Source organism: Tiliqua scincoides, chromosome 1 (genome assembly GCF_035046505.1).
Source record: "Tiliqua scincoides isolate rTilSci1 chromosome 1, rTilSci1.hap2, whole genome shotgun sequence".
Taxonomy (NCBI): domain Eukaryota; kingdom Metazoa; phylum Chordata; class Lepidosauria; order Squamata; family Scincidae; genus Tiliqua; species Tiliqua scincoides.
The window spans coordinates 109,317,033-109,338,222 of record NC_089821.1 but is presented as its reverse complement, the minus strand read 5'-3'; the positions used below and the strand labels follow the sequence as shown (position 1 = coordinate 109,338,222).

The window sequence follows — 21,190 nt, the reverse complement described above, 5'->3', positions numbered from 1 at the left end:
CTGCATTCATATGATCAGAACGATTCTGGTGTTGTTGGATTCCTCTCAGCCTGCCCTTTCTGACAGAACTAAGGCACGTTCACCTACTCATGAGTAAACAAGTGATACGGCTCACTTTCACTTTCCATAGGAATCCATGCATTTTTTGTTCTCTGGTTTTTTGGCCATAACGTTTGATAGAAAGGAGATATTTCACTCTAGTTTTTTTTGCATTGCATTCCACTCGAAATTCCACATCCAATTGTATATAATATGGGGTTATTCCTAACCACCACGATATTAGCGTCACCCCCCAGTGTGCGTCACCCCCCCCATTCTGCACCCCCTAGCAACACCACTGCTGAGATGAAAATTATTAAATGAACCTAGTGTCCATTCTGACAGGCTTAAAACATTATATAACCAACATACAAAGCTATATACAGTTGATCTTTTTTTTTTAATTCACATAAATGCTAGAGTAAATTGAAAACATACTAAATAACTAATTTTGTGAAAATACAACTGTTATTATCAGCCCACACACCAGTTTCAATTATCAGAACAAAATACAATTATCCTGGCAAAAAACAGCTGAGTCACGTAATAAAACCATTCAACACAGAAATTTACATAAAGCTGCATGCTTACCTCCATTATCCTCAACTAGGATCTCTAACATAGTCACATATGCTTCACTCCATTAGACAGCATCACAGTACTAAAAAGTCTGTCAAAGACATTCTTGCGCCAACAACATTGACCAAAGTGAAAAGGGGAGACTGACAAGAACACCAAGAGAAGATTTATTTACGGTATATATTTAACAGAAAATATTACCAAATGCTTACCATGTTATGGTCACACACAATTACAAGCTTAAGTCTTTCCAATGCATCTTACAGAGCACTCTTACGCATGTTTACTTAAAAGTAAGCCTCACTGTAGTCAATGAGGCTTACTCCCAGGTAAGTGTGGATAAGACTGCAGCCTTAAGCTACCTATAACTGACCCAACTTCTAATGCGGCCCTTTATTTTAGCTAAAATAAAACAGATTTAGGGCCCAAACCTAAAGAGTACACGGCAGCTTACTGCCAGTGCGCACTCTTGCAAACGTGCCATAAGGCACATTTGCAGGCCCTAGCACTGATGGAGAACCAGAGATTTACTGCTTGGCGGTTGCACAGACTGCCGGGCAGCAGAGAGGTAGGTGGGGGCATTGGGGAAGGCGGCATTCTGGGGCGGGGGGGGGAGGTGGGACTGGTGGAGTTTTGGGTTGTTGTAGAATTAAGTAGACCCACTGCAGGACAACTTGCTTTACCCAGGGGAAGGGGACGAAAGTCCCTTCTCCCGAGGAGGCAGCAGCAACAACTGCCTGGGGTGCACTGGATGCAGCGGTAGCCATTTTTGGAACCGGGCAGCTCAGGATTAGGCTGCCTGGGTTGCAGCCCAAGGTCTTCATCTGTTTGCAAAAGAAATCCCATTTTCGCAAAGGGAAGAGGAAGGAGTGCTTTTTCACTAATCTGCCCTTTCCTCTGTAACTCTCTGCTTCTCCCAATATGTGTTTCTCAGGGTCATTCAGCCTTCAGGAACAAACTGTGGGAGAAGTGTGCAGAGGAATGGGAAGATAAGCAAAGACTGCCCATCATGCAAATGGCGCTTCTTCCACAAACAGAAGACCACCTTACAATACAATCCATATAATTTCTTCTGGCACTTTAATTTTTATAAAAACAAAAGCAAATTAACATCCACTTTGGGCTTGATAACTTGGCCTGCTCACAAACCACAGGCAGAACAAACCGGAACTTTCTGCATCCAGGCACAATGGCAAATCGTAGAAAGGAAGCTTCATATTTCTTCACATACCCAACCTGCTGATTGAGTAAGAGGCACTTTTTCAAGTGGGTGCTCCTCTTTTTTTAGCAGGGGGAGAGTAACTGGCCCACCTCACCCCAGCACTGTCTGTTCTAGTGGCTGTCTGCTGGTATTCTTTTGCATCTTTTTAGATTGTGAGCCCTTTTGGGTCAGGGAGCCACTAGTTGTTTGATTTTTCTCTGTAAACCGCTTTGTGAACTTTTAGTTGAAAAGCAGTATATAAATACTGTTAATAATAATAATAATAATAATAATAATAATAATAATAATAATAATAATAATAATAATATTTCCTTCCTTTCAGGCACAAAGGTGAGGAGAGAGTGCACAAGCCCAAGGTTTATGTCATAATGCCAAGCCATGCTTTAATCAGGGTTTGGCAATGACTGAATCCAGTCTACTTGTCACTCTACTGAATGAAAAGCTGACCAGAAAAAACTATTTTACAATAGATATTTCATTAGAAACAAGAACTGTGAGAAGCAGTATTAAATAGAATGCTAAATAATATTAAAATACTTTCTTAAATATCCAGATATTAGATACATTCATCCAGATAGTAACCTGGCAATTTCATTTGTTTAAACCAAGCTTGATCACATCCTTATACAAAGGGACAAGAATTTTAAAGATATGTATTCAGCAACTTCCCCAACTTAGCACTCAACTTATTCATTTAAAAAGGGGGAGGGGTGAAAGAAATAGAAGATCTTAAACTCCAATCGTTGCTTTCCTTAATTTATTCTTCAGATTTGTCACTGAGCTTAACATTTGAGATTCTTTTAAGGTTCTGTTACTGGATGTGGCCTTCACCGTTTTAAGAAAATTGCTCTGTATGCAGCAAGACGCCTATAAGCCTGAAACATACCTTCTTTTGGTATTCCAGAAAGAAACTGGAAAATGAGGGTCCCAACTTACCTTCACAGTTTGCAGGATGTTCAATATGAACACTTCTCCCCTTCCCTAGTCATTTAATAATTGCTCTTACAACTTCAAGTACCTCTCCGACCCTCACCTTCCAGGCCATGACAACCATGGGCCTGTCCCAGAAGATCCTGGCCCCTACAGCAGGGCATGTGCTGGATCTGGTGTTTACAGCTGGGTAAGGGGGTGCTGATCTGGATGTAGAGATTAAGATCACTCCGTAGTCAACGACAGATCACTTCCTGGTACGATTTAGGCTTGTTGCAGCTTCTTACGTTCGCAGAGGCGGGGGAATCGCATTCTAAAGGATCCTGAAGGTTTCCTGAGGGCTCTGGGGGATTTTCCCACTGTCAAGACTGGTGTCTCATCTGAGGCCCTGGTTGACCTCTGGAATGGGGAAATGACCAGGGCAGTGGATGAGATTGCTCCGGAGCGACCTCTGCCACATCGCAGACTCAGAGCGGCTCCTTGGTTCACTGAGGAATTGCGAAAAATGAAGCGGCCGGGTAGGCGTCTAGAGCAGGGGTGCCCAAACCCTGGCCCTGGGGCCACTTGCGGCCCTCGAGGTGTCCCAATATTGGCAGCCCTCAGGGAGCCCCCAGTCTCCAATGAGCCTCTGGAGATTTGTTGGAGCCCACACAGGCCCGACAACTGTTCTCAGCGTGAGCGCGACTGTTTGACCTCTTGCATGAGCTGTGGGATAAGGGCTTCCTCCACTGCTTGCTGTTTCACATCTGTGATGTAGTAGTGGCAGCAAAGGAAAGGCCAGCCTTACTTTGTGCAAGGCCTTTTATAGACCTTGAGTTATTGCCAGACCTTCATTCATTCATAAAAGTTCATCTTTACATAAATGTATATATTAAATGTATGTAAATTTATTCAAATTTTAAATGTAAATTAATTCTTTTTCCCCCAGCCCCCAACAGTGTCAGAGAGATGATGTGGCCCTCCTGCCAAAAACTTTGGACACCCCTGGTCTAGAGCGACCGTGGCAGAAAACTGGTGATGAATCTGATCGGACACGGAGTAGAGCTCACTACAGAGCCTATTCCGTGGCAATGGTAGCAGGGAAGATATCTTTCTTCTCTGCTACCATTATGTCTGCTGAGAACCGTCCGGTGGAATTGTTCTGTGTGGTACAAGGCCTACTACATCAGGCCCCTCCAGAAGACCAGGAGGAACACACAGTCAGCTGCTGTGACGTGTTCACAAAACATTTTGCAGATAAAATCAATTGTATTCGTCACGACTTGGATGCTACAGTGACAATGTCTGGCGATGTCCCCTTGGCAACTGCTTGTCCAGTGTTGTGGGATTCTTTTCAATTTGTACAGCCTGAGAATGTGGACAGACTCCTTTGGAGTGTGAGGCCATCTACCTGCTTGCTGGACCCTTGCCCAGCTTGGGTAATAAGAGCGCCAACATCCCATTTCTGGGCAAGGTGATTGAGCGGGTGGTGGCTTCTCAACTCCAAGGGTCTTGGATGAAGCAGATTATCCGAATCCTTTTCAATCTGGTTTCAGGCTGGATTTTGGGACGGAAACCGCCTTGGTGAATGACCTACGCTGGGGACTGGACAGGGGGAGTGCGTCCCTGTTGGTCCTGCTGGACCTCTTAGTGGCTTTCAATACCATCGACCATGGTATCCTTCTGGGCTGACTGACCGAGTTGGGAGTTGGAGGCACTGTTCTGCGGTAGTTCCACTCGTACTTGGAGGATCAGTCCCAAATGGCGGTGCTGGGGGATGCCTGTTCGACACCCTGGTTTGACACCCTGGCCCTTGAGATGCGGGGTGCCACAGGGTTCAATTCTGTCTCCCATGCTATTTAACATCTACATGAAACTACTGGGAGAGGTCATCTGGAGATTTGGAGTGGGGTGCCATCAATACGCTGATCACCCAGCTCTATCTCTCCTTTCCTCCAGACCAGGGGGGCCCAAACCCAGGCCCTGGGGCCACTTGCGGCCCTTGAGGTCTCTCAATGCGGTCCTCAGGGAGCCCCCAGTCTCCAATGAGCCTCTGGCCCTCCGGAGATTTGTTGGAGCCTGCACTGGCCCGATACAACTGCTCTCAGCATGAGGGCGACTGTTTGACCTCTTGCGTAAGCTGCGGGCTTCCTCCACTGCTTCCTCTGATGCAGTAGCAGCAGCAAAGGAAAGGTCAGCCTTGCTTTGTGCAAGGCCTTTTATAGGCCTTGAGCTATTTCAAGACCTTCATTCATTCATGTAAGTTCATCTCTAATATATTCATTTATGTAAACTTATGTAAATTTATTCAAATTTTAAATGTAAATTAATTCTTTTTCCCTGGCCCCTGGCACAGTGTCAGAGGGATGATGTGGCCCTTCTGCCAAAAACTTTGGACACCCTTGCTCCAGACTTTCCTCCAGGGTGGCGGTTGAGGTCCTGGAGTGCTGTCTGGAGGCAGTGAGGATCTGGATGAGGGCGAACAAGCTGAAATTAAATCTGGATAAGACAGAGATTCTCCTGGTTCAAAAATCCTCAATGCAGGTGCTAGAGTATCGGCCTGCACTGAATGGGGTTGCACTCCCCCTGAAGGAGCAGGTCCGCAGCTTGGGGATTTGCCTGGACTCGCAGCTGCTCCTGGATTCCCAGGTGGTGGCTTGGGGGGGCATTTGCTCAGCTTCGGCCATGATTCGGCTCAGCTTCGTGATCCATGCCATGGTGACATCAAGGTTAGACTATTGTAACATATTCTATGTGGAGCTGCCCTTGAAGTTGGTTCGGAAACTGCAATTAGTGCAGAATGCAGTGGCCCATGTAGTTACTGGAGGTAGGCGGTTTGACTCTGTCGAACCGCTTCTTCAGAGGCTGCACTGGCTGCCCATTCATTTCCGGGCCCAATTCAAGTTGCTGGTTTTGACCTTTAAAGCCCTATACCAGGGCTTTTCAAACTGGACGCCCCAGCCTGAGGGCCCTGGCCTCTGCTCCCTTAAGGGGCAGGGGCAGCCTGGAGGGAGGGAGGAGGCAGCAGCGCGATCCCCAGGATCGCGCCGCTCAGGGGGCTGCAGTGGCTTGCGTGCACTTACCCAAGCCTCCTGCAGCCTCCCCAGGGTTCGGGGAGCCCGGCGCGAACCTTTGGCAGGGCTCCCCGCAGCAGTGAATGTAAAAGTGAAGTGAACGCACCCTGCCTGCGCTAAAGCGGAAGTGGAGCACAATCGCTCCGCTTTCACTTTTACTGCTGCGGGGAGCCCAACTCCCCGCACCAGGCTCCCCGCACCCTGGGGAGGCTGCAGGCTTGGGTAAGTGAACCCAAGTTAATTGGCCATAACTTTTGACAGAATACAGATATTCCAATGCAGTTTGTTTCATTGCATTCTGCATTAAATTACCTTTCTAGTGATACATAATATGATCATATTATTTATACATACCAAGATTTTCAGTTTTGGTTACTAGTGTCAAGCAGCTTGTTGTCCTCCTAAAGCTTGATGCCCAGTGCAAATGCTACCCCTGCACGCCCTTAGCTATGCCACTGAGTGTACTTATTCTAAATAAAAAAAGTGCACTCCAAAATTTGCCAGACCTGCCCATTTACCATATTAATTGGGCAGTGATAACTTAGGTAAATCTGAGACAGCTACAGATCCAACACACAACCCTACAAGATTTACTGGAGAAAAAAATAAATTTAAACAGGCACTGTTATCAAATGAGGTAGTGGACATTAATACAGCAGACAACATCTCATTCATAGAGATACAGCTGGCACAGAGGCTATTAAAAACCTTGCTATTCCGCTATAGCATCCATGTAATAGAATTTTCAAGCTGTGATTGCCAATTTAAAGTTACATAGTTCAGTTACTACTGCAGTTGGCACAGGACACTAGTCGACAAACCTTTTAACATTCTCTCCAGCAATGCTCTATCTGCGGAGTTATTTAATATGGCAGTCTTTGACTGAAGACTTAGATTTCTGTTCTGTCCAAATAAAAAAAATCCAGTTTCTCAAAAAAAGAAAAAAAAGGAAGATTCACCAACTTAAAATTATAGCTCATCAGCAGAATGCATGAAATTTCCAAAGAATCATATTCTACCCAAATAAGCAGAATCTTATTCTACTATATACCAAAGTGGAATTTAAGAATCAGCTGTTAAAGTTTAACTGAAACCCAAAATATTTAGAAGTGACTCTTGATACTGTTGATTGATTGATTGACTGGTCTTTAACTTACAGGGAACATTTAAGGAAATCTATGGACAAAATAAAAACTAGGAACAATATTGTACATAAACTCTGTGGTACCAGCTGGGGAGCAAACCCCTCAGTTCTCAGGACATCAGCTCTTGCCCTAGTGGTTGAGTATTGTAGCCCTGTATGGTTAACAGTGCCCATATGAAAGTAGTGAATGTCCACCTTAATCACACCATAAGGTTAATATCAGGAACCATCAACTCAACACCCCCAACTGGCTAGCAGTATTATCTAATATACCACCTTCACAACTTAGAGGACAACTAATCTTAGAAAGGGAGTGGCAGGAGTGAATTCAGGTCCCATTTCACTACTTTGCAATTCTGTTTTAAAAGACCCATATACAACATGAAAGCTACAAGTTCCAAAGTCAATCAATTCTTTTTTGGATTGGATTTGGATTTGGATTTGGGCAGGAGGTCTGGTCTAGAGGGTAGAGCCTCCATTTGCCTGAAGATTAACATCCACAAGGTCGCCAGTTCGAGGCCACCGGCACCGTGCGACCTTGAAGCAGCTGGCAAGCTGCAGCTGAGCTGTTCCATCTGCTCGGAGCGTGGGAGGATGGAGGCCAGAATGTTAAACCAGATCGGAGTGTAACACCTTGAATGTAGTGGTTCTTGAAAGAAAGAACCTTCTTTCAATTTGTAAAAATCCCTGCGTGGATTTAATAAGCCTGCCTATGTAAACCGCCTTGAATAAAGTCTTGAATAAAGACCAAGAAAGGCGGTATATAAATACTGTATATTATTTATATATTATTATTCTTTTCCTTCTTCTTTACAGTCAAGGTTGGTTTTAATTTCTTCTTTTAGTTTTCTCAGAAAAAGGTGATTTACACTTGGCCCATCCATAGATACTTGTAATAATTTCACAACTGATAAAGAAGACATGCCTTCTTGAAACTTCTGAAGAAGGTCTTCAGCAATAGCAGTTTGAAGAAAAACACTGGTTAGATACCATGTGGAAACTTTTAAGACAGCAATCATCCCAAAAACGAACCATTAAATTCATCTGTCCCTTTTGAACCACCTTATTCAAAGTTTCATCAAAACAGATAACAAATGTTTGGCATTGTTGCAGCTGTTTCAGTAGAAGATCATACATTGCTCTTGTTTTTTCAAGATGAAAAAGCATACATTGCTCTTGTTTTTTCAAGATGAAAAGAAGAATCTGGCTACCTGAGAATATTCGCTTGCATAACTCACTGATATTGTTACAAGAGTTAAATGACATCTTCTTCTTCACCATTTGCAAAGCCCACAGGCACTCTGCTGTCCTAACACAGTCCTTTATTACACAGGCAGCCGTACTAGTTTGTGTGGTAGGTAATTCTTTGCCATTTTCATCACTCTGATAATGTTTTCCAGTTTTCGCAGGGGCTGTCTCTTCACCCTCTCTGGTTTTATTATCTGAACTTGTACTTGGTTTTGAACCTAAGCATACTGCAATGGACTGTTGACTTGATTTGATTTTCAGGTTCTTCTGATGTAATTGTCCTTGAGCATGAGACTCCACAGCTTTAATTCCCATATTACTTAGTTCAAAGGTTTTGTAGCACACTTTACAATAACCTTTGCATTTGTCTCCAGCAACTGGTGATAGCCATGGAATGAAGTCAGGATGAAGTTTGAAATATAGTCACTGCATATTAAAAACTGTCCTCTTGGAAGTCATCTTCAAAATGTGGTTTCAGATAAAGCGGTACACAGAACCACCTGCCTGACACCAAGATATTAGCAGATTTGTTTTCTGGCAAGTAGGAACTTTCCAAAGCTGGGATAGTTTCACTTTCAGGTTCCAGAAAGTGTAATGAGCAGATCAGCAGCAAGAAAGGAAGTGGAGCTTCTGCAATCTGAAGAAGCAGACAGCCCTCATTTGCAAACTTTATGCATGGGAAAAGTCAGGAAAGAGGGTGAAAGAGCTGGTACTCTGTAAACTCCAGCAGGAACAAGCAATCACATTCGCAAAATTTACTTTGCATGGTGCAGAGTAGAAAGTGCTAGTTGTCTGTGAAATCCAACAGCAGCAAAACTCATTTCCAACTCTGTGCTGGGTTTAGCAGGAGACAAAAAGTCCATTCCATACACAAGCATGATCCAAAAACATGCTTATCATTATATGTAAGTTAAACGCGCTACTAGCAGGTAGGGATGAAAACAGTTAGATCAGGGGTGTCAAACATAAGGCCCAGGGACCGGATGTGGCCTTTGAAAGCTTTTTATCCGGCCCTCAGGCTCTCAACTTCTGAGCAGTGCTGAGGTGTTACTGATGAAAGGGCAGTCCACATGAAAATTGGGCCTTATCTTGAAATACGATCAAGATTTGCATGTTTTCTCTTCTCTCATTTGCAGCTAAGTGAGAAAAAGTATTTATTTTTGGTTATGACCTGTTAAATGACATCACTTTGGGCCCTCAGCAGACATGATGAGTGCTATTTGGCCCTCTGTATGAAACGAGTTTGACACCCCTGAGTTAGATGTTTAAGTTTGTATACTGCTAAACATTTAAACTAGCCATGCTTTGCAAATGCTACAGGTAGACCTTGGAAATCATGCAGGGACAGAGCTCAACATACACATTAGGCTGGTTGCTGGGGGGGGGGGGGAGCTGAGAAAAAGGTGGAGCTGGGAAAGAGCATCATTAAGTTTTACTTTTATTCTGCTACTTCTCTGGCTTTCCAGAAAGTGGCAACCCTGTAATTGTGACTGCAGGAATGGTCTGCAAACTTTACATCACATTGCAATGGAATGCCCCCTTAGAAGGTATTCTGGCTCCCTGCCGGATTTACATCAACTTGAGGGTACTGCTGTCCAATAGTTAAATGATTTAGGACCCAATCCTATGCTTTCCGTGCAGGCTCAGCGCCAGCAGGCACTGTTGCAAATGTGCCATAAGGCACGTTTGCGGGCCTTAGTGCCGGTGCTCCACCAAGCACCACAGAGCACAGAGATGTAGCTGGGGGCATGGGGGGAGAAGGCGTTCTGGGGCAGGGAGAGGGTGGACGGGGGGGAGGTGTGCCTGGGGGGAGTAGGGCGGGAGACAGGTGGGACCAGTGGAGCTTCACTCCATGGAGGCTCTTACTTCTATGCCGACCCTTGAGTTGCCTTAGAAGTGAGTAGCCCCATTATGGGGCTACTGTTTACCCAGGAGAAGGGGACAAAAGTCCCCTTCTCCCAAGGAGGCAGTGGCAGCTGCCTGGCGAGCACAGGATCCAGTGGCAGCTATTTTTGGTGCCGCTGCAGCCCCATGTGCCAGGCAGCTCAGGACTGGGCTGCCAGATACTTGGCCATACGGAGAGTCACTTAGTAACTGCTCATATACAATGTATAATGTAATTTTATTCATGATTTTATTCATTGTGTTCTAATGATTTGTTGCTTGTTATTTATATTTTATATATTTATTTTGTGGTGATGCCGCATTTTGCCATATAATTAAATAAATATTCTACCCACTACTATTAACATTCAACTCTTCAAATTTGAACGAATTAAGATGTACAATGTGATACACAAATATCATTCAATTATGACTTTTCATTTCATTGTAAAACTTTTATATAAGTACTACCTTTCAAAAAATGTGAACAGATTAAAGTGAAATGGTACATGCAGTTCAGCCTCTAATTTAACAAGGCACCAGCAACTACCTTCTAGACAGGTAGCAATACTGATTTATGTTAAATTACGCTAAGTATGGAGCTTAATGACAGTCTCCCATGTTGAAGATCCAAGCCAGTAGTCAAGGAAAGACAAACTGGAAAATAATTGCTCACCCATGCCCTCTTGTAAAGTTGAACACATGTAGGTATATTTCCATGAGTTAGGCTTCAGTCAGATTATTAAAAAAAGAGTATCTCCCAACAAGATTTGAATATAAGAATACCACTAAGAATTGAACTCTTTTGCTTAAATGATGTGCAAATGACTCAGGCCCATCACTCTGGACAGAAATCACAGACTGGCTTCCTTCAAGCAACCTGGCTGCACCATATTTCGTTATCAAATGCTGGCAAGATCTCTTTATTAAACATACACTCAACATGAAGAAAAAAGAGTACAGATAGCAAAATCTGTGAGATGGCTAGAACAATGAATTCATTGAACTCAAACCGATATTTTGTTCATATCTGAATGTTATAATATGTGATAATCACAAGCAAGAAGTTGCTTTTCCATGCAGCTAACTGCATTAATCATTCTCACCTATGATGTTGCTGAAGTTTGTAATTACCTGGCTTGACATATGCGTCCATTTTATCATGCTTAGATGTTTTAGAAATCAAGCATTTCCCCAAGGATTTCTTCTCCAGCTCAGAATGTAAACCAAGATGATGCACATGCATAGTCACAATGCTCTTTACCAGTGGTTCCCAGACTGCGGGTCTGGGACTCCAGTGGGTCATGACCCAATTTTTGATGGGTCATGAAACTAATAGGACAGATTAGGCTACATGCATCAAGGGTTAAACAGGTTGCTGCTTGGGGGAAGGACACTGCTATCCAATCACCATTATGGCCACCCTTGGCAGTTATAAATCAGGCAGAGGCCTCTAGGGTCTCTAAAAAGTTTAGAAATCACTGCTCTATACTGTAGCCATGACCAGCTTACAGAGAAACCTCTTTCCTTATCTAAAGAAAACGTCTTCTTGAGAAAGGGACAATTCTGAATAGAGGAAGATCATGTACCCAACAAATGCTTTACCTTCAACATTAATACTCAAATTGAATGTTCTGGGTTTCTTAATGAGAAGACAACATCATAGGCATATAGCATCATTTTCTCTTTATAACCACCAACTTTATCTGTGCATATTAGTTTAGCTACCATCTCCATCAACCATATCAGTTTAGCAACCATACATATACTGAGCAATATCGGTAAAAGTGAGCAGTCTTGTTTCTCCGCCCCCACTTTGCAGTCTTATTTCGGAAAACAGGCTACCATTTATCATACTTCTTGATACTGGTAAACTGTATGTATATCTATGCAATTTATAACATTTTGTCCAAATCGCACTTGCTTTAAAGGTCTTGTAACAATCTCCACTCTACTCTATTGAATGCCTTTTCAAAAAAAAAAATTACTGTGGAGCTAATTAGTTGCTTACACAAACTGATGTAATTTATCATTTTCCTAACATTTTTATTAAATTGCATCCCCAAGATAAATCCATTTTGGCTAACAGAGATTATATAAGAGATAATTATATCTATCTTTTAACAGTTTATCTTTTTGCTAAAATAACTTCTATTTACCAAATCTCCTGGACCTGAACTTGACCACAGGTTGTGACTGTGGTCAAGGGTGCATTCTCCCAGCTTCGACTAATGTGCCAGTTGCATCTTTTCCTGAAGAAAACAGATCTGGCCACAGTAATCATGTCTCGGTCACACTGAGATTGTACTATGGTAATGTGCTTTGTGGGACAGCCCAAACAAAGGAGAGATAGGAAGAAGCTGACTTATACCTTATATCAGTGTTCTTCAACCTGTGGGTCGGGACCCCAATGGGGCCTCAAAGCCTCATTTTGGGGGTCGTGGCAACCTTTCAAAGCTTGTGCAAAAGAGGGCTTGGATCCAGTCCAATAATGGTACAGCCTTATCAAAACTGAATTCTTGATATAATCCTGCGCAGCCTTTTCTTGCTTTCTTGCCCCACAGCTCCTGAGGGTGGCCCTTCTCAGGCTGCTACATCACAGGGTTGTTGTAAAAATGCAAGAGATGGGGGAAATGGGGCAGGCACAGCAGGGGTGGCTGGTGAAGGCGCAGATTAAGTCCTGTGAGGGAGGCAAGCTTGGCGGTGGGCCCCCAGTCTGTCTGTCTTTGGAGTTGCAGCCTGAAAAAGGTTGAAGACCACTGCCATATGCTACATGCCCTCCAGAGAACAAACATTCTTCTGATGTCAGCATAATGCTGCAGTGAAGTCTGAGTTGTCTAAATGCACCAAGAAATCAATGAAGAGCAAACAACCACTCAGAACTCCCAACACCCCCAACCCACTCTGCTAGGAGACTCTTGCCCCAGAAGGACTCTACATTCACTGGTATTTTCACTCCAAAAGAGGCTGTAAGTCCAACACACCTCTCAAAAGTAAATGGGAAATTCATACCTCAAAATATGAATGCTGCATATACATATCATGCCTCCAACCCTCTCCTCGCTTCAATATTGTCAAATATAGCCTTGCTATAAACTTTGATGCCGAGCTCTGTGACCCAGTTTTTATATGCTACATTCCCACATAGACATATAGGGGACTTTTGTGGGATCAGCTCCTCAAGGACCTTTCTTTTGTGTCCTTGATTGCTCATCCTCCCCCACTTGAAATGGGTGCCTCTGTTGTTTTGCACCCTGGCAGGGGTGTGGCAAGGAACTCTTATCTTCCTCTGGAGGCCAGGGCCTTAGGTAACATACAAAGCTTGATTAGATTTGGCCATGGAATTGGTGAGGACAGCTAGAACTGGGAACCTTTCTTTTCTGTTGCTGTTTGCTTCAAGGCAGGAAGCTCTCAGGACATGGCTTGTATCTAGAGATTTGAATTTTGCTATGGAAGCAAGATGAAGCTAATGAAAGACAAGGCTTCTCTTAAGCCAGCCAGCCAAACTATATGTGTGGTGGTGGTGGGAGGAGGGTGATTGCTTTGAGAGACTAAAGTTGTAATCATCATGGAAGCTTGTGCTATTGGAGGCCTCTTGCCATCAGCCCCATTGTCATAAAACTGGTTTGGGTCATGCTATCTTTGCACACACTCAGCACCACATATTTATGCAAACAGATGTGCTGATAAAATACAAACAGAGAACTTTTCAGAAAGCGCACTCCTATTAGCTGCTTCAGGAGGGAGATGGTAAGGCAACATAGTTTTTCCTGTGCTGATTCTGCCTGCATATCTCTGCAGATTTCACTCCATCCCATTAGATGCCTTTTTCGCTTGTAAAGATTTCCTTCTCTTACTTAGAAACCACTAACATTTAGGGCCTAGTTGTGCAAGCAATTGAATACATATCACACTGCACTTTATTTCTAATTCTCCCTCCCCCCTGTTGTATTATTACCTTCACAAAAAACTTCTCTATTATATCTTTAACCTTGCCTCCCTTTCTTGTATGACTTATCACTTAGCTGAGCAATTGATCACTGCTCTCAATCCCTGCACGCATATTTCTTCTGTGTGGACATTACATGTCATAAAGGTATGCCTAGTTAACAAGTGAGTATGATCTCTAGGCAAACGTCAAGTATTCCAGCCACTGTCATTGTGGGCCAAACACTCATCTTGAGCCTTTTTGTTTCTCAAGATTGGAGCATTGCTACAGGGGTCATCATTCACAGTGTTCCACTGCTATTCCCAACACAGGCAATGCCTCAGGTACTGTACTCTTACTCTCTCTCAAAAGGGCACTACTGCATCTGTACTCAGCTGATGCCACTAACTCACAAACACCAAATACGCATCTTAATCCAGAGACCTTGTGCTGCTGCAGTCTATTCCTTGCTATTCTTTTATGTATTTTTCTATCACAGGCAAAAGACACTGGAATCCTCCACATATGCAGTAGTGCGGACCACATGGAAAACCCACAGCATGCCTGGCAGCAGTGACCAGTGTTCCAACTGTTCCTCTGTGCGGTTGGTAATCTACTTATTTCACCCACACCCCTGTAGCTTTGCAAACTCCTTGACAGAAATACAACTGGTACACCCCTGGCACCTACTTTTCTGTCTGTCATACAACTTAAATACTGTTAATAACTTGCAAAGGCACAAGAGCTCTGAAATGAGATGGCTGACAACCCCAGGTGTGTGTTTCTTCAAACTGTGCCTTCAAATGTTACTCAATAAAAGCTTGGCTTTGATCACACCTGTCATTATTATATTAGCAGATAGAGATCCTTCTCCAAACCCTAGTTCTCTGTTGCTTCAGCTGACCACACACTGGGACTCTGTAGAGGTTTCACTGACAGGCTTTGAACTGTAGGTGAGTGGCAAAGGATGCTAAATGACCCATTAGGTGCTTCCTTGCATGTCTCCTATTGTGGCTCAGAGGCTACAATTGCCCTGTAGTCTAGTTAGTGTGGTTTCAAGAATTGGCTCCACCATCTCTTTTGTATGACAAATGCATTTCAGGACAGTCACGTAAAAAGTCAGTTTGGCCTCGGTCGCAACACTCTTGCTGGCTCGGCTTGAACCCAGCTTACCTGATTCCCAGCTTGAGCCTCTGTGTGGCAAACTACCAGCATTTCTGTTTAGTCAAGTGCACTTGGGGTTCCTCCCGGTTCCTCCCCATGCCAAAAAGAATTCTTTCCAATGGATTCTCTCACAAGGGCTTGAACTCTTGCCCTAGGGTGGCTTGTATGCTTTTTCTACATGCCTGACCTCTTCCTTCCCTTGGTCTACAACAGTTGAAAAATAACAGAAGGAGACTTGTACTCTGAATACTGGGATTCCTGACTACTTTCTGCTTTTGCTTCCTTGCTGCCTGTGCCACAGTAGCTACTACAGTAGGAAACACAATGGCACCCTTGTATCAAGTGGGTATTGTGTGGCAATATGGGATTGATACCTTGTCATCCTACACTGACTGGTTCCTTTTATGCCCTACCACTGCTGCCAACAGGTGTGCTGCCAACCTGCCAATCCTTGATTGAGGCATGCTGAAGGTGTTGCAATAGATGCTGGAGACGGACATACTTGCATGTCTTTATGACACCTGAAACTCTTGGCTTACATCAATTAGCAGATGCTAATCTCTATACACAGAATACAAATTACAGTTCCATCAGTGTAGCAGTGTGGCTAGGTTTGTAGTCTGGCTGTATAGTTAACTGCCCTGACAAATCTGAAGCAGTTTTGTCTTAGCTCCAGTCCTCAGCCAGTGGCCGGTGGCTGCTTTTAAAGCAGCAATTTTCAACCAGTGTGCCAGGTGTGCTCTGCAGATGTGCCCCAGGAGTTTGAGAGAGGGTCATTTATTAAGAGGGACATGAGGCCCCTCACCTGCAACACAGCCAGCCTCGTCAATGGTCAAAAAAGGATTGCATGCTTTGACCTCTTTAGTGCCTTGTCAGTGAGGAAAGGGTTGAAGAGGGCTGTTTGAAAGTGAGGCTCTGCTCCTGCTGCACTGCCAAACTTCACCCACCTGAAGGAGGCAAGTCAGGCTACCTTCACCACAGCAAAGGCCTGCTGGCTGCTTCTGAAGACCACACACTGGAGTGACAGCCCGTGGCGAGCCACGCTTTCCTGGGAGTAAGCCCCACTGGCGATCATGGGACTTGCTTCTGAGTAGACGTGCCTTGGCCCGGGCTCCCAGTGAGCCCGCTCGTGCCTGCCAACAGGTGTCCCCGTTGGGTCCCTGCTCCGTACGGGCAAGAAGGGCTTCAGCGTGCGGGGAGGGGGCGGGCTGGGGCTCGCAAGGAAGGCCCTTCCCCCATGGAGCCTCCCGGAGCCGGCGGGGGGGAGGGGAGGAACCCCGAGTCCTCGCCCCGCGGCGCCGTCCCGGAGCGCCCTTCCCTCTCCCACTCACCGCCTCTTGGGGAAGGTGCTCGGCTGGGAGCCCTCCGCCGTCAGCGGGGAGCCCGTCGCCCGCCCTCGGCACTGGGCGGCGGAGAGGCGCGCCTCCGCAGCGCCCCGCAGGTGTCCCGAGAGGATCCGCAGCCTCCGCTGAGCCGCAGACTGGAGGCTGCCGCTGCCGCTGCCGCCCGCCGCCATTGCACTTCCGCGTGGCGCCGTCGAGTAGCGTCAGAAGGTCGCGCGAGGGACCCGACGGCCGTTGCAGACTGGCGCGACGTGCACCACGCGGCCGTCAGCGTGCGAGTCCGGAACGCTGCCTAGCTAGCTCTCTCTCCCGCCCAGTCATTTGCATACGGGCGGGGGCGGGACTTGCGGTGGTTGCCAGGGCAAAATTCAAGCCCCGGGCCTGTGGCCCCGCCCACCAGCCTCCGACCTGGCTGTCACTCAGGGCTATTGTCTTGGGCTGGCGGAGGCTTTAGGCTGCAAGCCTATCCACACTTACCTGGGAGTAAGCCATATTGGCTACAATGGGGCTTACTTCTGAGTAGACCCGTACAGGCGTCGGCTCTCAGTTCACTCTCCTGTGCTCCTCTGAGCTGACGGTGCAGGAAATGATATGTATTGGCAACCTTCAGTCTCGAAAGACTATGGTATCGCGCTCTGAAAGGTGGTTCTGGCACAGCGTCTAGTGTGGCTGAAAAGGCCAATCCGGGAGTGACAATCCCTTCCACACCGGGAGCAAGTGCAGTCTGTCCCTGGTCTGTCTCCCTGGCTATGGGCCTTCCTTCTTTGCCTCTTAGCCTCAGACTGTTGGCAAAGTGTCTCTTCAAACTGGGAAAGGCCATGCTGCACAGCCTGCCTCCAAGCGGGCCGCTCAGAGGCCAGGGTTTCCCACTTGTTGAGGTCCACTCCTAAGGCCTTCAGATCCCTCTTGCAGATGTCCTTGTATCGCAGCTGTGGTCTACCTGTAGGGTGCTTTCCTTGCACGAGTTCTCCATAGAGGAGATCCTTTGGGATCCGGCCATCATCCATTCTCACGACATGACCGAGCCAACGCAGGCATCTCTGTTTCAGTAGTGCATACATGCTAGGGATTCCAGCACGTTCCAGGACTGTGTTGTTTGGAACTTTGTCCTGCCAGGTGATGCCGAGGATGCGTCGGAGGCAGCGCATGTGGAAAGCGCTCAGTTTCCTCTCTTGACTGTTGCACTAAGGCTGCAATCCTAACCTCACTTTCCCAGGAGTAAGTCCCATTGAACACAATAGAGCTTGCTTCTGAGTAGACCTGGTTAGGATTGTGCCCTAAATTTCTGCCCTATGCAAGCAATGGGGTGTGTGCAGAGGCGGAACTAGGGTGGAGGCTGAGGGGTCCCTGCCCCAGGCGCTGTGCCAAAGGGGGGGGGGCATGACGGCTGTTCAAGGTCTGCCCTTGTTACAGAGGAGTTGCTGGCTTTGCGCCCCCTTCTCCTACAAAGGGGAGCCTCCACAGGAGAAGGAAGGGGGGCACAAATTCACTGCAGCAAGCACCCCCTCCTCCATGAAGTGATGTCATGATGTCACATCGTGATGTCACGTCATGTCACTGCCCCAGGCGTCAGGGCAGTGAGTTACGCTTATGTGTGTCATGACCCATGGCCGAGGGTCATGACCACAGAGTGCACCCCCCCTCGCTTACCTGGGGTCCCCATAACACTTGGAAAGCCTTCTGAGCCTCCAAAGGGCCCTTAAACAGTACTTCTGGGTATCTGAAGTACAGTTTAAGGGCCCTTTGGAAGCTCAGAAGGCTTTCCAAGTGCCCTAGGACACTGCGCAACACCTCACAGCCCAGTATCACATCCCGCCCCCCTTGCAATGCCAGGGATGCTGCAGTTCAGACCTGTATATATAATAAGGGACTTCATTTACCTCAGCAAGTGATCCAAGGATCCCATCCTAAACTTGCTTTACTTGCTTTACTGTTCTTTTCTGTCCGACCTCTATCTGAGGGTGAGGAATTTCCTGTGGAGACAAGCTTTAAAATGCCTGTGGCTCCTGAATCTCGATTCTCTGTAACTCCCAGATGGGCTTGTAAAGCATGGCCTTTATTTTGGATGGAGAAAACCTTATGTGTAGGGACGCTGTCACGAAGGCGCTGGCAAACCACGCCACCCGTGATTCAGCCTCCTTGCCTCAAACCTAATCAACAAAAGGCAGACGTGGTGTGAGAGGATTAGCTTGTTTGATTAGGCAAAGAGAGTGTCTGGAATGAGGGGGAAGAGGGGATAAAAATAAAGAGCTCTGGAAAAAGAGCAAGAGATCTTGCACCAAGCCCAGCCCTCGTCTCTCTTATTCATCTCTATTTGAGATCCCATATTCTGTATTCATCTCTATTGAGATCCCACATCTGGTGACCCCGACGTGATCCCAGAACCCAACTTACCTCGACTGGAACAGTCTTCGGTATACCTCAGCTTCGGCTCCCTGGTAAGTATGGGGGATTCCTTGTCAAAGGAACAGAGCGAGCATGCTCAAGAATTATATATATTGGTCAAACAGACCGGCGAGGGCTCGGCTTCAGTGCAAGATCTTCAAGATCTTGTCAGGGAATTGGACACCTCTTGTTCATGGTATCCGAAACGAGGCAGTCTTCTGACTGCGGATTGGGGGAGGCTGGGGAAAAATCTGCAGGCAGAACCCCGGATCCCCATTGCTCTAATTTTAACCTGGAAAAAGGTATATAAAGCTCTGTGCCAACTTAATCCACCTGATAATATGCTTCTGAAAGGTACTCTCCCCTCTGCTACAGGGCCACCCCTATATCCAATACTCCTTCCAGCAGCGCCAACCCTCGAAATAATTAAATCGCCTCCCGTGCCTAGTGCTCCTTCGGAGCCGCCGCGGTGGTCTCAAATAGCCGCCCGCACAGCAGGCACCCTGGATCTGGCCGACCACTGGGAATCTCCTGCCTTTTTTCCTCTAGAAAAGAAAGAACCTCCAGAAACTACCCCTCACAGGCAGGCTTCAGTCATGGAAGGCATGGCCAGAGAGACCCTGAAATCAGGAGATTTAAAAGCAGGAAAAAAATTCAATGATCTGCCCTGCAGGGGCTGGCCAGAACACACAGGGACAAGCCATCCGAGTAGATCAGTTTCTGAATGAAACAGACAAGCAAGTGCAATTAGGAAACCCTTAACCCACTATCCCATTCCATGTTAATTAATAAATATCCAAAACTCATAATGCATCATTTTATGGAAGATATATTGATAGCAGGTCCCCAATTAAATTCTTCTCTCCTGCAAGACCTATCTAAAAATTTACAACAGTTTGGTCTTCACATAGCACCAGAAAAGGTACAGCAACAAGTTCCTTATTTGTATCTAGGGCATAAAGTATTAACAACTTATGCTGCGCCTGCAACCCCAGAATTAAAAATCTCCCAATGCCTGACTTTAGTACAATTGCAGCAGTTACTGGGACATATTCATTAGGTACGTATTTTAAGCTTTCCACACAGCTGTTAAAGCTAGTATTTGACCACCTTAAAGAGGGCCAAGACCCCGCAAAGCAAATCACCCTCTCTCCAGAAGCTTGTAATTCCATACAAGAAATATAACAAATCATGAGACACTAATTTGTAGATTGGCTCCCATCTTTTGTGGCTAGTAATTCTACTCTCTGACCCATACACCCACCTTTGTAGCTTAAAACAGAAACTCAGATATACATTCTTGAATGGCTTTGTCAGTCAGCCAACCCATCCAGGAATGTGTTATCTTATCAGAAGGCTATCACTGCTCTCATTCACAAGGGGCCAGAAAGAGCAGTGAGGCTCCAAGGCAAGGCTGTAGTAAAAATTAAATTGCCTTTTACCAAAAAATGAAAACCTTCATTTGTGGGAAATTTCCACTTCTTATCAGATTATCGTGTTGGAGCAAAGACTAAACCATGTATATGTTTAAGGCATTTTAAAACCTATTAAAAGGTCTTAATAACATTTTTGTTTCCTTGATGCTAGGTTAATAGATCCTGCTGGCCAATGGAACTCCCTGCCACTGTAGCCAGCAACAGAAGTTTGAATAATAACTTAGTGTTTCCTTAAAACTTTCTAGGTTTCTCATGTATGCAAGGCAAAAAGCCAATGCATGGTTCCTAAGGGAAAAAAAAAGCAGAAGGACCTCTCCTAATCTTTGTGCCTCAGAGCATGCACAGAGTGCAAAATATCAGCAATCTTTTGTTTTAACCCTTTTTGTTTCAACAAGAAAGAACAGGAAAAGAAAACATTTGCTCTCAAGAGAAGGACTAAAGATTACTAAACCTTGTTTCTTTTACAGGACATATGTACACATTTTATTTTGCTTGATATAGCAACTTTTTGTTTCAGCAGCAAGTAAGGACAAAGAAAAGAAAAAAGCATTTGTCCTCCAGAGGACAAATTTACTTAATCTCAATTTCCTTTACAGGAATAAGCAGTGATCCTATATCTGTATTTTTAATACTAATGAAGTATTTCTTTTCTAATGGAAAAATTGTCATGACAAATTCTTTTAATTCTACTTATGTTCTCTGCTTATATACATATAAATACTAAAATGTTCTATATGTTCTTTGGATGTGTGTGTGTGGTATGAAAGAAGCGCTTTGTCTGTCTTTGTTCTTGTTTGTCTTTGACTTATAGTGAAGTCTATCTGAAGTCCACATG

At 45.3% G+C, this 21,190-nt stretch overlaps 1 protein-coding gene across 1 annotated transcript in view; it reads right to left on the bottom strand.

Annotated features, from left to right (window-relative positions):
* AGPS (alkylglycerone phosphate synthase) overlaps window positions 1-16,721 on the bottom strand; it is a 70,160-nt gene extending 53,439 nt beyond the window's left edge. Inside the window, exon 1 of the mRNA XM_066612320.1 lies at window positions 16,523-16,721. Coding sequence (XP_066468417.1) covers window positions 16,523-16,707 — 185 coding nt within the window. The 5' untranslated portion in view covers window positions 16,708-16,721. The remainder of the gene's footprint in view (window positions 1-16,522) is intronic.
* Window positions 16,722-21,190: the final 4,469 nt, after the last annotated feature.